The sequence below is a fragment of the Bubalus kerabau genome, chromosome 1, assembly GCF_029407905.1.
Source record: "Bubalus kerabau isolate K-KA32 ecotype Philippines breed swamp buffalo chromosome 1, PCC_UOA_SB_1v2, whole genome shotgun sequence".
NCBI classification, from domain to species: domain Eukaryota; kingdom Metazoa; phylum Chordata; class Mammalia; order Artiodactyla; family Bovidae; genus Bubalus; species Bubalus kerabau.
In genome coordinates, this window is record NC_073624.1 from 48407642 (window position 1) to 48423334 (window position 15693).

Consider the following 15693-nt stretch of genomic DNA (forward strand, 5'->3'; position numbering starts at 1 on the left):
TAATCATGAGAGAACACTGCTATGGGGATGCCTTCAACCCTTTTCAAGTGAGCATCCTGGAGGGGCAAGAGGGAATCCATGGATGCCAGAACAGTCCTAGGGCCTGAGGAAAGACTAAGCAGGTACCCCAAACAGAGATGCACAGAACTACATCAAGATTCCCAGTGATGGTGGGCTGGTCTCTGAAAAATCTACAAAATAACCTCTTGGACTTTAACACCATCACTAAACATTCCCCAAGCTCTAAGCGTGACAGTCTTACCTCAATACCAGAGTGCCCTGCAAGTAAGAACATCCCTCCCTCACTTCTTTCCTATCCTGCTCCCCAGACCCATCCCCCAATAACAGAGGAAAAAGAAACTGCAATTCACTAAAACGGAAGATGGAGAGTAAAAAAAGAACCTGCCCACCCTTCTCTTCCTTGAATTCTAGCTGTCTGTGCAGAGCGGAGCTCAGCTGGAGGAAGGGGAGAAGGTCTTTCCTTTGAATGAAGACAGAAATGTCGATCATCACATGACAAATGACTTTTAATTGAGTCTGTGTTGTTGTTTAGCTGCTCAGTCATGTATGACTCCTTTGAGATCCCATAGACTGCAGTCCACCAGGCTCTTCTGTCCATGGAATCCCCCAGGCAAGAATACTTGAGTGGGTTGCCATTTCTTTCAACCAAATTGAGACAACCAAATTTGCCATCCAAATTTTCTCTGGTACAGGTGAGAAAAGTCATGGGACAGTCCCAGGAGGGAGGGGAAAAGCAAAACCCAGAGGCACTTGAAAAAAGCCTTGGGGAGTCAGAGCTGCTTTCTGATCATGTCTGCAGTGTGGAGCTTGTTGGAAGACAGGCTGGACATGAGTCCTGAGGTCCAGACCACTGTGCGAGGATGGCTGGGTGGAGATTGTTAGCTGGCCGGCCAGTTGCTCCCCGTCTTCTTCTACGAGTCACCCTTGGACACGGGGCCAGCCAGCGAGGAACAGTGTTTCCCAGCCCTTCTCACAGGGAGGTTCAGACACAAGACTGAGTTTTGCCAGTGGAAAGTGAGAGGACGGGACGTGTACAGGGATCTGAGAACAGCAGAGGTGCAGTGTCTGCACTCTCCTCCCTGAACTTTCCAGCTGAACCGGAACATGGCGGTGGCTTTGACCTTGCAGATGTGACACGATCCTAGAGATGGAGGAGCCTGAGGCCTGCATGCCTGAATGACCCGGTAGAGCAGAGCCATCCTCTGATCTAGTCCGCTTACCTTGGGCTTCTCCATGAGAGAGAAGCTAAGCTTTTCTTAGCTACAGTGGCTGTGCCCTTGGTTATGAGGGGCAGGCATCTCACTCCTTGTGAATGACATCAACCCGAGTTTTCTGAACCATGTTCGCACATCACACCGGAACCTGCTGGCTTCTCCCTCCAGAGAGCAGCTTCTATCTGGCTCAGCTATGAAAGCTCTAGAGATAAAACAGGTTTTGCAATCAGACATGAATTCTAGCCTAGCTCTGCCACTTAACTGGCTGTGCAACCCCGGGCATACCTTATTTCTCTGGGCCTCAGGGCCCTCCTATGAGGATTCATATAGCTTTGCCTCGAGGATGCAATGAGAGGATGTGGAAACAGGCTGAGCATGGTATCTGGCGCACAGCGGGCCTGCAACAAAGGTCGGCTCCCTTTCCCTTCCGCGTTCCCAGTAGCCTCTGCCGCTGAGCCCTGGTGGCCTCTCATCAGCCCCCCACCAAGCCAAGATGCAGACTGAAGTTTTTCTTTGGAGTAAGTGACAGGTTCAGGGAGGTGGAACAGAACGAGTCCTTACAATCTGCTGCTTAGAATTCTCAGAAATCAGATTCCCAGTGCTCCCTTCCTAGGATGGGAGTTAAGCTGGCTGCTCTGGGCTTATCTCTGAATGCTCTCTGCATGAGAGGAACTTTTTTTACAATCTATTCCACCCTCCATCCCAGGGCTGTTTTTCTGGGACATCTCGCTCCTCTGCCACAGCTTTTTGTTAACCCCATTCCAGGGTGAATCTGTGGGATGCACGGAGTGGGGCTGGGGCCAGGACTCAGAGCAAACGTGTTCTGTTTAGTAACAATCAGAATGTTGTGGGTTATATAGTGGGAATATTAATTCCTTCTTGCAGAGAACATAGAGCTGTAAGGGGCTATTCATGTGCTGTCTGGTCCAGCTGTCCTCCTCGCCACTTCCCATTAAGAACTGAAGAAACTGAAGTCTGGGAAGAGATAGGATGTATTCACAGCACCCCACCCCCCACCACCTCCGCCATGGAGATGGAGCGTGGCAGAGGTGCCTGGGCTCTGGTGCACCGTGGAAGTCTTGCGTGGGTGTGCCCAACTGCCTCCCCATTTAGCCCTTCTTAGGGTGCGGTTCTGACCTGCAATGCAGAAAGGAATGTTCACCTCCACATCTCACATTTACAAGACCCAGAATTGATAGAGCATCACAGTGACTTGCCTCCCACGTGGACCTTCTCTGTCTGGCGTGGGCAAAGGATGGGAGGGAAGCTGGGCTCCTCCATAGGTGGAGGCCGGGAGCTCTCCCAGGCTGGTTTTCCTCCACCATAGCCAGGCTCACCTGGATGCCCGCACAGGGATCTCGCCCTCTGGATCATGAGCCCTTGGCCCACAGGGACCCTGTCTTCCTTTTCTCAGAACTTCTTTCTCCAGGCCTGGCCCTCCTGCTCAGTGGTACTTGCTGACCCATCAAAAGCACAGACCTGTCTCTGTCTCCCAGATGCAAAATCCTTTCCTCCCCTACATGGAGCTCAGATACCCCTCGTTTCAAGTCCATGATCTGCCACTTCACCCCCTTTGTTGTGCCAGTTATCCCCCTTTGTTGTGGATAAGATATTGACCGCTCTGAGCCTAATTCCCCACCACAAGAAGGGTAAACACAAGCATGTTTTTCATGGGGCTGGAAGAGAAGACGACGGAGTGAGAGGAGGGGTGTCATTCACCCAGCAGGGGTGTGGTTGATCCTCTCCCCTCTGTCCGAGGAGAACTTCCATTCAAGGTGCCACATTTGGGGTTACACAGGGACATGTAGCCTCCCCCCACTCCACCTCCCCCCACTCCACCTCCCCCCACTTCCATCTGCCATCCCCACCCACGTCCTGTGTCATTTCACACAAGGGCCATTCTGCTTGTCCACTGTTTACTAAGTACTGTCCTGAAAGTTGTAGGTTGTATCAACCACACATAGATATGGGCCGTGTCCTGGTCTCAGGGGTTGACGGTCCAAGCAGGGAGGCTGCCCACTGCCGACCTTCAAGACAAGGTAACTCTTTATGGTGGGGGCTGCCCTTGGCCCCTGGAGGGTGTTCAGCAACATCCCCCACCAGGAGCTAATAGCATGCCGCCCCTCTCCACAGTTCTGGTAACTGTTTCCCATTATTGCCAAATGTTCTCCGTGTGGTTCACCACCTAGGAGTCAGACGCATGGTGACCACAAAGGGCTGATGGTCCACGGGGAGGAGGTTTCTCTTGTCTGACCTGGTCACTCCTCAGAGGTACACAGACACCTCAGCACACAGCCCTCCAGAAGGGCCAGGGTAGTTATTCCCTCCTATCTGCAGGTTTTATTCCCCACTCCCACCACATACTTAATTAACCTCGACGGCTGACTCAGCGCTGACCCACAGGGCGAGGGCACCAGGCAGGTGCAATCTGGGGAGGGAGAGGCCAGCTATGGTTGCAGAAGAGCCACGCCTCCTCTTGGAAATACAGAATACACACATGGTCAAGGACACGGCTTAGAAACAAACCCACTTTAATCGAGAGTGTACACAGAGATACAGGGAAGCAAGCCACACATCTGTCCTGGCCAGGGTACCTGGTCTGCTTAGAGGGTTCAGGTTGGGGCCAGGTGTCAGAAGCAGGGTCAGAGCAGCTGCCTTGAGCAGCAGGGTCGGGTGGGAGGTGTGGGGTGTGCAGAGCTGAGGCCAGGGCACATGTCTCTCTGTGTGTTCACGTGTGTGTACAGGTATATACGAGGGTACAATGTACACAGGATCTACAGAAGCCCTCGAAGGCCAATCTGGGGAGAGGCTCAGGGAGATGACACCTCAAATCCCCGAAGGCCCCAGGGGCTGAGGCAGGATCAGGAGGGGCACATCATAGTGTGTGCTGAATGCCCTGACCTAACCCTGCTTCTGCCACTTGTAGGCTTGCTGTGTGACCCTGGGCGAGTTACTTACCCTCTCTGGGCCTTGGATTCACTAGACAATCATTAAGGCTCCTTGTGGCTCTAAACTTCAATAGTTTCAAGGAGATTTAAAATACAAAATGTCTTGGTTAAGAGCTGATGACAAGAGCCTTTGGTCCACAGGTTCAAATCCCACCATGCCTGGTACCCAGCACAACCCCATCCCAGGTGCCAGGAAAAGGCCCCCTGGGAGCTCTTCTTATCTGCCTCTCCTGAGCTCAGCTATAGCTCCCAGGTGCTCTTCCACATCTCCCCACAGCTGTGTGCAGAGAGGCAGTAGGGCAGCAGGGGCAGTCAGAGGCCAGGCTGGGGGAGGGAAAGAGGCTGGAGCCATGGAGCCTTGGCCTTAGGGGCATCAAGCGCATCGCTTACCCTTTGTTTTCTAGCACAGTGGACCCAGCACCCAGCAGGTGCTCAATAAATGCTTGAGGAACAAGCACAGCAGAGGACAGCCAGCTTCCAGGCGGAGCTCCATCCTTAACTAGCCAGGAGGCGGAGCTGGGGCTTGCTCCTTGGCCCTCTGAGTCTCAGCTGCCTCCTCTGTGAAATGGGGGCAGGAGGAGATGCAGCCCCGGCCTGCATTCAGAGTAAACCGTGAAGCTCAGGAGGAGGGCAGTGTCCAGCTGCGAACAGGCCACAGGAACCCCATCTGGGAGCCAAGGAGGAAGGTGTCCCCCGTGGAGGCAGTGGACCTGAACTTGGGGGGAAGTCCTGGCCAACGAGGGATCACTAGGCTTTTACAGTACAATGATTTCCGTTTCTACTGGGAACACGACGTTAACAGCTGCAACAAGGCACAACCAGCAGACGAGAGGAACCTGGGAGGGGAGGCTGAGGGAGGCAGTCCAGGAGATGGACGTGGTCAAGCAGACGTGGCCACACCCACTTCAAACACAGAGACGCCCCTGGCTCAGTGTCAGGGAGAGCTGGGGGCCAACTCAGCGGGTAGGGGATAGAAACCGCTGAGCCAGAGGGTTAATGTTTCAGGACAGGGTAGGGGGAGAAACTTCCAGCTGCCACCTAAACCAAGCTGCATCTTACATCAGGAGGGCAGAGCCCCCTCCCAGCCGACTCGGGTGTTGTTTTCATCCTCTGATGTTCCAGGAGTCTCTGTTGGAAGCCGGTACCCTGGCCCGTCTGGCATCAGCGTTTCTTGCAAGGACAAGCAAGCTCTGACTCGGGTCCTGACATAAGTCCGTATGTCACCCAGCCTCACCTCCTGCCCAGCAGAGATCCACCCCTCCACGGAGAAACCCAAGGGGAGCGGTGGAAAGGAGGAATCAGAGGGAAGCGGTTGAAGGCAGGAGACTATACAGAGGTTGGAGGCTGGGGTCCTCCGGTCTGGCCCCTCAGAGGTCTCAGAACGTGACTGCTTTTGGGGTTTCGTCCGGGGGATGTGGGCAGTGGGCGCCAGGGCCGTCTTCCATAAGGCCCGGCCAAAGCCCCAGCCCAGCATCCCTCCCGCTCACTGGATGGTGCATTTGTCCCGCTCGCGGGCCTGGCTCTCCCGGAGGACCTTGGCCTTGATGTATTTGAGGTCACTGTTGACACTGGGGCGGCGGGCGAAGGGAGAGACCATGCCGTAGGCGTCCATGTCCTTGACACGGCGCATGCAGAAGGGCCGGGGGTGGAAGGCGTCCCCGTACTGCACGGAGATCTTGCGGTGCAGTGCAGGGCTCATCTCGTGCGGCAGCTTGGCCATGCTGAAGAGCACGTAGAACATCTCGTCCACGTTGGTGTTCTTCTTGGCCGACACCTCAAAGTAGGCGCAGTTTCCATCACCGGATACCAGCAGCTCGGCCTCGGTGGTGGGCACTTGGCGGCACAGCTCACCGTGGTCATTCTTGTTACCGCAGATGACCATGGGCAGCTCTGCTGCCTCCTTGGTCTTGTTCTTCAGGCAGGACTTGACCTCCAGGATCTGCTTCTGGAGGCGCTTGACCTCGTCGAAGGACTCCCGGTTATCTAGGCTGAACACGAGGATGAACACATCGCCTGTGGACACAGAAATCCTGGGAGGTAAGTTTACAGGCCACTCCTTTGCCCTCTCCCCACTCCTTGACCTGACCGTCACAGTGACCCTCTGGGGAGCTGCTATTATTCCCGTTTTCCAGAGCAGAAGACTGAGGCCCAGGAGGTTAAATCACTTGTAATGGAGCTAATATGTGGCACAGCCTGGTTCAAACACAATGGATCCACCCTACATTTCCCTGCAGGGCTGTAGACAGAGTGAGTGATTTGTGAGCTTGTGTGGACTGTGTTAGAATAGTAATTACTACACTTTCCATAAGAGCAGGGCTCTTGCTGCTCAGTGCACATCCCCGGGGCCTGGAGCAGCCCCTGGTATACAGTAGGAGCCGAGAGTGCTGGCAGGAGGCAGGCCTAGGTTTATCTCTTGCCCCCTCACTCAGCCTTGCACGGGTCATGCCACCTCCCTAAACCTCAGTTTCCCCACCTGTCTCATGCAGGATGCTTTTGAGAGACTGATGAGATAATAAATGGAGACTGACATGTGCTCAGTGACTTGTATCTCAAAAGGATAATGAGAACAAGCAAGTGTAAGAGCCACCTGAGTACCCCGTGATTCCTCATGAAACCTCTGTGAGGGACATTTCATTACCTTCACGTGATAGGTGGGCAGGCTGAGGCTCAGAAAGGGTGAGTAACTGGCCCAAGATCACACAGCTCAGGCGTGGCTGGTCCGAGACATGGACCCGATTCCTGGTGCCTGGCACACACAGGTGCCCACTGCTTCTTGAATACATTATGGGTGAACAAGTGAACACTAGCCTCTGAGGCCCACGCTACCCCTGCTACAACTTGCTGTATCCCTCAGTGTAGGTCTTTGAAATAGGGATGATGGGGAGGTGGGGAGGGTGAGGGAAGACCAGTGCCTCTACCTTGATTGTCAGATCTCACTACAGTGATCACAATCTCACACTCAAAGCACCTTTTACACTTTGGCTTAAACTCTTGAGAACCTGTGGGGAGATGTTAAGATCCCTGCTTTACAGGAAACTGAGGCTCAGAGGCACCGGGGACCAGCCCACGTTCTCAAGAGGAAAATCAAGCAATTCCAGCTTCTGGTACCCCTGCTGCCTCCTTTCTCTGGACCCCCAGGGCATACCATTTGTCCCCCCAAAATAGCACCCAGCACATTCAGGATTGCGTTCCTGCCAATGACACGCTCCGGAGCAAAAGGAGGCTTCGTCACGATGCACAGTGGGTGTTCATAAAGCTGGCCGCATGGACGGGATGCGATATGATGAAGGGCGGTGTGGGCTGTTGAGAAAGGCACTTGCAAGGCAGTGCCGGCCTGGCAACCATTTCTGCTTGGGCTGTGAAACCCACCCTGGTAGGCTAATCCCAGGCCCCTGAGGACTCTGCGGCCTTGCCACATTCAAATGCAAAGCTGCATGCCAAGTTTCAGAGACGCCTGGCTGGCAGCTGGAAGGAGAGCTGGCGGCAGAATTAATGGCTTTCAGAATGCGCTGTGCATCAGCACCAGGTTGGAAAATGAGGCACGGGCTGGCGAGCAAAAATACGGGTGGCCAGACAGATGTGCCCAGAATGACACGTGCACGTAAAAAAGATGAAAATACTCTCTGTTCTGGGGACCCAGACATGAATGTCAATATGTTTATGGGTGTCTGGAAGACTGATGGGATGGTTCCTCGGGGGAAGGGGCAAGAGCCTAGGGGGTGGAAGCAAGGGTCAAGCAGGCTTTTTACCCTTATCTATATGCTTAGGGGAGCATGCATTTGTGTGTTATTTGTGTAATTAAAATTTAAGTTTGGAAATATGCACATGGTTCCTCTCTATATCTTCTCTCTCCCTCCCTCAGTTAGCTTTATTTCTATCCGTGGGCACTGTGTCCCCTCCCCATGGTAGGGGGAGCTGACATTCCTGCAATCCCCACTGTGTTGGAAATGCCCCCATGCCCTCCTCCCCTGGCACTTTCCTGTAGGCTGAGGAGACACCCCGGGAGGAAGCAACATTATACCCATTGTGTAGCTGGAAAGACTGAGATCTGAACCTCTGGTCCCATATGTAAGTTACCAAGTGGTGGAGACAGGACTGGAACCCAGGTCAGCCCAGGCTCCCTCTATCCACAAACGTCTCCAAAATGTGGAGTGGGGCAGGCCGAGTGTGATCTGGATCAGATGATCAGCGAGAACAGCTGGAAAAAGAAGCCATCTGCCCAGGGCACTCGGGGAGGGGTCTTAGCTGGGCTGTAGGGGGAGGGGTGGGCATAGCAAGGGTTTCTTGGTGCAGAAGTATTTCGATTTGTGGGGTTGTTTTAGTGATGGCTGGGGGACTACTTGCTGATTCCTTTCCTTCATCAGCTGCCCAGCAACGGCAGGGCGTGGCTTAGGAAATGACTGCAAAGCCCACTGCATGCACACTGCAAATGCAGGTTTCTCATAAGACCCATATTTCGTGAGCACTCACCTACTCGCCAAGCACTTTTTCTATGTAAACTCATTTAATTCTCATGAAGGCCTCTAGGATGGGTACAGATACGATACAGATAAGAAAATCAAGGCCTAAAGAGGTCAAGTCACTTGTTCAGAGGGACAAAACCACGAAACAGCAGAATCAGAATTTGCACTCAGGCAGACCAGTTTCTGGGCCTGTGCTCTTAGCTACCACACAAAACTGCTTGAGTGACGAAAAGCATGGCCCAGTTTCACATCTCCATCTGCCCCTGCTTAGTACCCCACAAGCTCCCCTCCCTCCCTGGCTCCCAGCCTGGCTGAAAGGCTACAGGAGAGCCCAGGGTTAAAGCCTGAGAGCCAGACTGCCTTTTCGCAGCTGTGTTATCATCTGGAGTAACTCAACCTCCCGGGGCCTCAGTTTCCCCACATATAAAATGGAGGCAGATGCCCATCTCCTAGGTTAGTTGTGAGGATTAATTAAATACATGCTGAGCTCTAGAAAGAGGCCCAGGCATGCAGCTCCTGATAAGATTTAGCAATCGCCATGGCCGTTACTGTGATTATTACTGAGTTCCCAGCATGAGCAGGTCCCCACCAGCCTCTCTGACTGATCACAGTCTGGGTCCTGTCCCTGCCTCTTTGAGAGGCAGCAAAGGCCTCAGGTGTCAATAGATCTGAGTCTGATAGACTGACCCTGGGCCCTGGAGCTCTGCTGGGTCACCTGCAGCAGGAAGCAGGCAGGAGCCCCTCTGTTCCTAGGTAAAGCCACAGATCTGGAAGGCAGCACCAGCAGCCACAAGGAATCAAACCAGAGTCAGAGGGAAGGGTTCTGGGGCCCTGGCTCCATCCTCTGTCGGCAAGCAGCAATACCTCTCTGACCTCACGGTGTGGTGCACGGGGGTTCACGAGCTTCATCTCAGATGGAGGCAGTGCTTTGCAAACTGTAAAGTGCCGAGCACACACACTCCCATACTCAATCTCCCATGCCCACCCCGCCCCCCGGCACCCACCTGTGAGGATGGACAGCCTGCGCATGGCGGGGAAGGGGTGGTTGCCGGACGTGTCCAGGATGTCCAGCTGGTACATGTCACCACGGATGTTGTAAACCTTCCGGTGGAAGTCCTCGATGGTGGGTGTGTACTGGTCCTCGAAGCGGCCATTGAGGAAGCGGGAGACAATGGAGCTCTTGCCCACCCGAGAGGCGCCCAGCACCACCATGCGGTACGAGTTCTTGGCAGGCACACTGAGTGCACAGTTCCCGCTGGACAAGGTCTTCATCATGGCTCGGGGCTGCAGCAGAGAGAGGAGGTAGAGTGTCAGGAAGCCGGGGGCCTGGCCCTGCAGCCTGTGCTGGAGGCTGCAGCCTCCCCTGTCAGCCTCTTACTTGGTTCTGTGATAGCTCAGTTGATAAAGAATCCACCTACAATGCGGGAGACCTGGGTTTGATTCCTGGGTTGGGAAGATCCTCTGGAGAAGGGAAAAATTACCCACTCCAGTATTCTGGCCTGGAGAATTCCACAGACTGTATAATCCATGGGGTTGCAAAGAGTCGGACACAACTGAGTGACTTTCACTAACTTTTCTGTCTGTACAATGGGAAAGCTGGACTGGAGTCTCTCTAAGGGCCGTGGAGTTCTGCCTGAACACCCCTCTCTTGTTTCTTTCCCCCTTCATTTATCTACCCATTTTTACTCATTCACTCGCCCTGGGTTCATTCACCTCTTGTTTATTCCCAGATGGGACTGTTGGAGCTGGACTCCTCGATTTACCCCTAACTCACTACTCCTCTTGGGAAAGGAGCTTAACTTCCTTGGGCATTGCTTTTCTCATCTATAAAGTGGACTTGATTCATAGGGCTGTTGTAAAGGGCTCAGCACATGGCAAGGTCTCAAAGATGCTGACTCTTGTTAGAATCTGTTCTCTGCCTGGACCATCTGTCCTTTGCAGTTCTGGCTTCCTGGGAGCCTGCGGCTCTGGGACATGGCATGGGGAAGGTTTTAGAGAGCATTTCTTAAGCAAGGGGGTGCCATGGCCATTTGGCCTTCCCAGAAAGAAGAGAAAGGCCAGGTCCAGACCACATCCTCCATGCCCAGGGATGGGGCTGCCCAGCAATTTTTCAACCTCCAGGTCCTGGGAGTTTGCCTGGACTATGGGATGCAGGTCAGAGAAATGACACAAGAATGACTCAGGTCCCTCATAGCTCCAAGGGTTTATGGTTCTGGGGTATACCCAAAACTTTCTACAGGAACCTCTTGACCTTGTGGGAGAGGCTGAAATGGATCCAAGCTCCAAAGACCAATTAGAGATAAGTAACTTCCAAGGGCTCCATCAGGCCCACCAAAAGGCCATTCATAGCCCAGCCACCCTCCTTTTTCCTCTCTCAGCACCCACTAGAATTCCCCCGGACTTGGAACCCCTGGTGAGCTTGAGCTCTGCTGGGACCAGCCCTCAACTCATACCAGTCCCTCCCCCAGAACCTCTCTTCCCTTTATCAGGGTCTGGCTCAGATGTCACCTCCTCTCTGAAGGCTCCTCTGCCTCCCACCCCACCAAGCGGGTGAAGTTGCTCAGCCATGTCCGACTCTTTGTGACCCCATGGACTGTAGCCCGCCAGGCTCCTCCATCCATGGAATTCTCCAGGCAAGAATACTGGAGTGGGCTGCCATTGCACACAACCTGGTCAGTGCCATCACCTTGCCCAATTGAGAGCCACCATGCAGTAAAGTGCTTTTTTAAAAAGACCTTCATAAAAGCTCCGATTGGCAGCATTTGTCAATTTCATGGCAAAATACTCCCACCATGGCCATTCCAAGCTCCCAAGACGATCTCAATGAATGAATTGCAAAGGGACGCACACAATAAGCCAGCTCAGCATACCACTGACCCTGGAGCTGTGACGACAATCAGCAGTAACCAAGCCCTGCAGTGTGCCAAGCACTGTGCTAAGTATAGAACAATAATCACAGCTGACATTTATTTTGCAGTTAATATATGCAGAGCGTTCTAAGTTGAATGTGTACTAACCCACTTCATCCTTCAGGATCCCCAGAAGGTAGGTGGTTACCCCAGTTTACAGATGAGGAAACTGAAGCACCACAGAGAAGTTTAGTACTTAGCTCATGGTTACATAGCCAGTAACCAGCCAAGGAGGGCTTCAATTTCAGGCAGTCTGCCCCATGCCTTGGGGTTCCCCTCACCACCTCTCTATGAAGTATGCATTCCCTTCCCTGTTTCACAAATAAGGACCGATGCTTAAAAGTCTACACGACTGGCCCTTTTAGTTAATAAGGGAGCCAGGACGGTGACTCCAAACGTACAACTCCTACATATCCCCACCCAATTTGTGCCTGAAGCCAACTCTGAGCTTATACCGAAGGCTTTCAGTGCCATGGACACAGCAGGTGCTCAATAAATGACCTGTGCATGAAAGAAGCAAATGACTCTCCTTTCAGAGATCATTCAGAGCTTCCTTCTGAGGTCTTCTCCCTCCACCTCCACCCTGTCTAGCTGGCCCAGGAGCTACACTGAGGTGGGTCGCCGTGAACTGAGCGCACACCTGGCTGGGCAGCAAGGGACAGGAAGCTGCAAGCCAACAGCACTGAACTCTTCAATCTCCTCCCACCCTGAGAGAGAGCCAGCCTGGGCCTTCAGCGGAGGCGCCGGGATCAGGGGGAAGAGGCCCCCACACCAGGACAGCCTCCTCCCTAAGTCCCTCTGCCTGGAGCTTGACTCTGCTGCTGGTCATCTCTGTCTACAGAGAGAGAGAAGGCTGGCAGCCCCCAGGGATAGTACATCTCCATCACTGCCTGCCCCAGCCTCTAGCTCAGAGTTCTTGGTATTAGACGTGTTAACATCAGCAACTGAACAGACGTGAGGAAGTCAGAGAGAGGAGGCAGGGGATCAGAAAAGGGCAAAGGAGGAAAAAAATCTGTGGCTTTCATCTCTGAGAGAAGACTGCGAGTCTGCACATGGCTCCAGCCACGTGGGGCTGTGTGAAGTACCCAGACACCTGGCCGTCAGGTTTCAGCACTTCCATGGGCTCTGCCCCCCCATGTCCTCCTTCCCTTCTCCTCCCCCAGAGGAGGCTCTGTGGGTGTGCTGTGGGCACAGCTTCTCTTCTCCTCCACTTCCTGTTCCCCTCTCTCCATCCTCAGCCAGGCTGACCCTACAGCGAGAAGCAGGCAGGGGTCAGAGTTCAAAGGGCCCTTTGAGAATGTAGATTTCCCCCCTGGAGGCCCAGAGAATGGTTAGTGGGAGCCACGAGTAGCACACGGGTACCCGAATGCAAGCTCTGTGACTCACCCCAGGGTCTTTCTATGGGCACCTGGGAGGCAAAAGGGCCTGAAGCAGAGGTGGTGGGGCCGTGCTGGGGGAATGGTCGCCACAGCCCGGCAGTTCTCCATTATGCTGGGTGCCTGTGTGCCTTATCCCAATGAATTCACGGCAGTCCCATGAAGAGGGGCCCACCATCAACCTGCTGGACCCCATGGGGACATGGGAGGTCAGAGAGGCTGAGTCACTTGCCCCAGTTTACACAGATGACTGGTCAGGCCAGGATTAGAATCAGGCTGTTGGCTCCAAAGTCTGGGCTTTTACCTCTATAAAAACCCACCCCCTGGCCAAAATCAGGCTTTTTCAAAACAGTGTCTGACTCAGTGAAGCCTCAGCTGGCGTCGGGTTGGGGGAATGAGCCTGGAGGTCTATTCTAATTCCCTATGTCTCTTGCTGCAGATAGCTGGGGTCAAGCACCCTGCCCAGGAACCCCCCAGACCTTGAGCAGCCAGCTCCCGCCCCATGCGTCTGTGGGTTCACCCCTTCTTCTCCCTCGAGCCCCTCTCCCAGGGCATGCCAGGAAGATGGAAGGGTCAGAGGAGCAAGAGCAGAGGATGAGAGTCTGGCCACATCCTCCTCCTTGTGATACCCTGAGCCCTCCCTCCTTCCCTCCCTCCCACACACCCCAAGCCTCCACCATTAGGGCACATCCCAGACTCTGGACACACACACGTATTCCCTGGCCTCCATGCCCCCACTGAGGGGAGTCATGGGTGCTTTGCAAAGCCAATCTCACCACTCTTGAGGTGGCAGGAAGGGGGCAGAGCAGATCTGCCTCTCACCAGTCCACATGCCCTGGGCAAATGACTGGACCTGGTGGGGCTGGTCATCTACCAAATGGTAGAAACAAACCCACAGAGTGGCCCTGAGAGTTCAATGAGAAGCCAAGAGGCCCACACAGCTCCGGCACACAGGAAGAAGGTTCCTTTCTCTGTGACACTTTCTCTTGGCAGTAAAGGGGCTGCCTGGAGCAGTCAGGTGCGGAGGGGCTGGAGTGCAGGCAGAGGTCTTGGGGGATCCCATCGTGTCCCTCTGATGCCAGAAGAAACCTGAATCATGGGCTCCTGATCTGGCTGCTCCTTCACAGCACAGCCTCCCACCTCCCATGAGGTCCAGGACTACACCCTTCGTCATCCTCCCAGGGCTGGGGGCACAGGGAGGACAGAACCCTGCAGAGGTGCTTGGAGGCCCTCTGGCCAGCTGAGCACAGAAAACCCATCTTGGGAAGGGGATCACCCAGGAAACTCACTCCTTGCACCAATTCCCCCCAAAGCTCAAAGAACTCTAAGCAAGGAAGGCGCTCCTTAAGCTCTCTCGGAGGAGGTCCTCACCAAGGCCATCACCAGCTGGCCCCACCCCAGCCCCACCCTCAGCCAGGTTTGCAGGCTGAAGCCAGTTTAGGAAGGAGGAGGGGAGTGTTTGGGGAAAGGAAGTGCCTCTTCCTCTCTAAGCCTCAGTTTCCTTATATTCAAACAGGCTGTTACTCCAGATTTCTTTAAACACAAACTCAGTTAAGTCTTTCTTTCCTGGGATAAGCATCCAGCCTGACACACAGTAGGTGCTCAACTAATTTCATTTTCTCTAGGTAAGTGAAGTTGCCCTGTGATCCTGGCACATAACAGGCTCAATCAGTTTGACTTTTCCACTTCCTGTAAGGCTTCACCTAACCCTACCCCCCAAAGCTTCAAACCTTTCTCCCCGGCTTCCCCGCCTCCCCGGTTCTGTTGGGGTGTCTCCCTCCTACCTGGGAATGGCGGGCCGGGCCTCTGGCGCGGCTCAGAGGGATGCCTGGAAGGGCCTGGAGGTGCGGGGAGCAGCCTTCCTCTCCGGCAGCCGAGGCTTCCAGGGGCTGCGGCGGCTCCCGGGTCACTGCGCCGGGATCCTCCTCTGCGCGTCTCGGGGCGCCGGGCTGGGCGCGGCCGGGCGAGGGGACACGGGGAGCCGGTGCCCCATGAGTGGGTTCCGAGGGCTCGGCGGGGCCCGGGCGCTGGGCGGGCTCCGGCTCGCCGCCGCCGGCCCTGCCCTGCCCGGACCCGGGGGACTCCTGCTGAGCCAGGTGCCCGGAGGCGTGGGGACGTCCGATCCCGGGGTCCCCGCTTTGGGCTCCGGGGTTGGGGGGCGAGGGCAGAAGGGGTGTCTCTTAGTCCTTAGAGACTCTTGGAGAGTCCCTTAGAAGTGACTGCGGGTGCGTGCGTATGTGAGTGTCCGGGGTGGGCGAACCTATCCTCCCGACTGTCTATGCCACCTACTCGGCCAGCTCCAAAGAGGATCGCTCGGGTGGAGGATGCGTGCCCGGCTCGGCCTCGACCTCAGCTCTGCCGCTCCCCCGGCGCCGAGGGTATGCTCTTTTTCCCTGCGAGGCGAAGCCAGCGACTGAAAGAGGAGCAGGGCACTCTGCTGCGCGCGTATGTGGGAGGGGGCCTTGAACGCCGCCCTAAGATTTCGCAGCTCTGAGTTAGCCTTAAACAGGCTCCTCCTCCCACTTCTCCCCCTCGGTCCCCCAGAGGAGGCGAACTTTCTGCGGGGCTCTGGCTCCTCCCTCTTTCCTGCTCCTGGAGGCGGACGCCCCTCTTCCTCCTGCCGGGCGACGTCTAGGGTTCCTCCGAAAAGTGATCGGAGCCCAAGCTCCAGATGGCGGTTCCAGCGGCAGAAGCCCAGCTTAGGCCTGGACGCCTTTCCCCGCCTCTACGAGCGGTTCTCCATGGATCCGTCGAGCAGCTCC

General features: G+C 54.9%; 1 protein-coding gene across 2 annotated transcripts; it reads right to left on the reverse strand.

Annotated features, from left to right (window-relative positions):
• Positions 1-3749: 3749 nt before the first annotated feature.
• On the reverse strand, positions 3750-15111 carry RASD2 (RASD family member 2). 2 transcript variants are annotated; one of them, XM_055574529.1, is made up of 3 exons: positions 14716-15111; positions 9651-9930; positions 3750-6196 (listed from the first exon to the last, which is right to left on the reverse strand). In XM_055574529.1, exons 2-3 carry the CDS (start codon positions 9919-9921, stop codon positions 5667-5669), a joined length of 801 nt encoding a protein of 266 aa, XP_055430504.1. In that variant the 5' UTR covers positions 9922-9930; positions 14716-15111; the 3' UTR covers positions 3750-5666. The 2 variants fall into 2 exon arrangements, with proteins under 2 accessions (XP_055430504.1, XP_055430501.1); XM_055574526.1 differs by lacking the exon at positions 14716-15111 and adding an exon at positions 14221-14342.
• Positions 15112-15693: the final 582 nt, after the last annotated feature.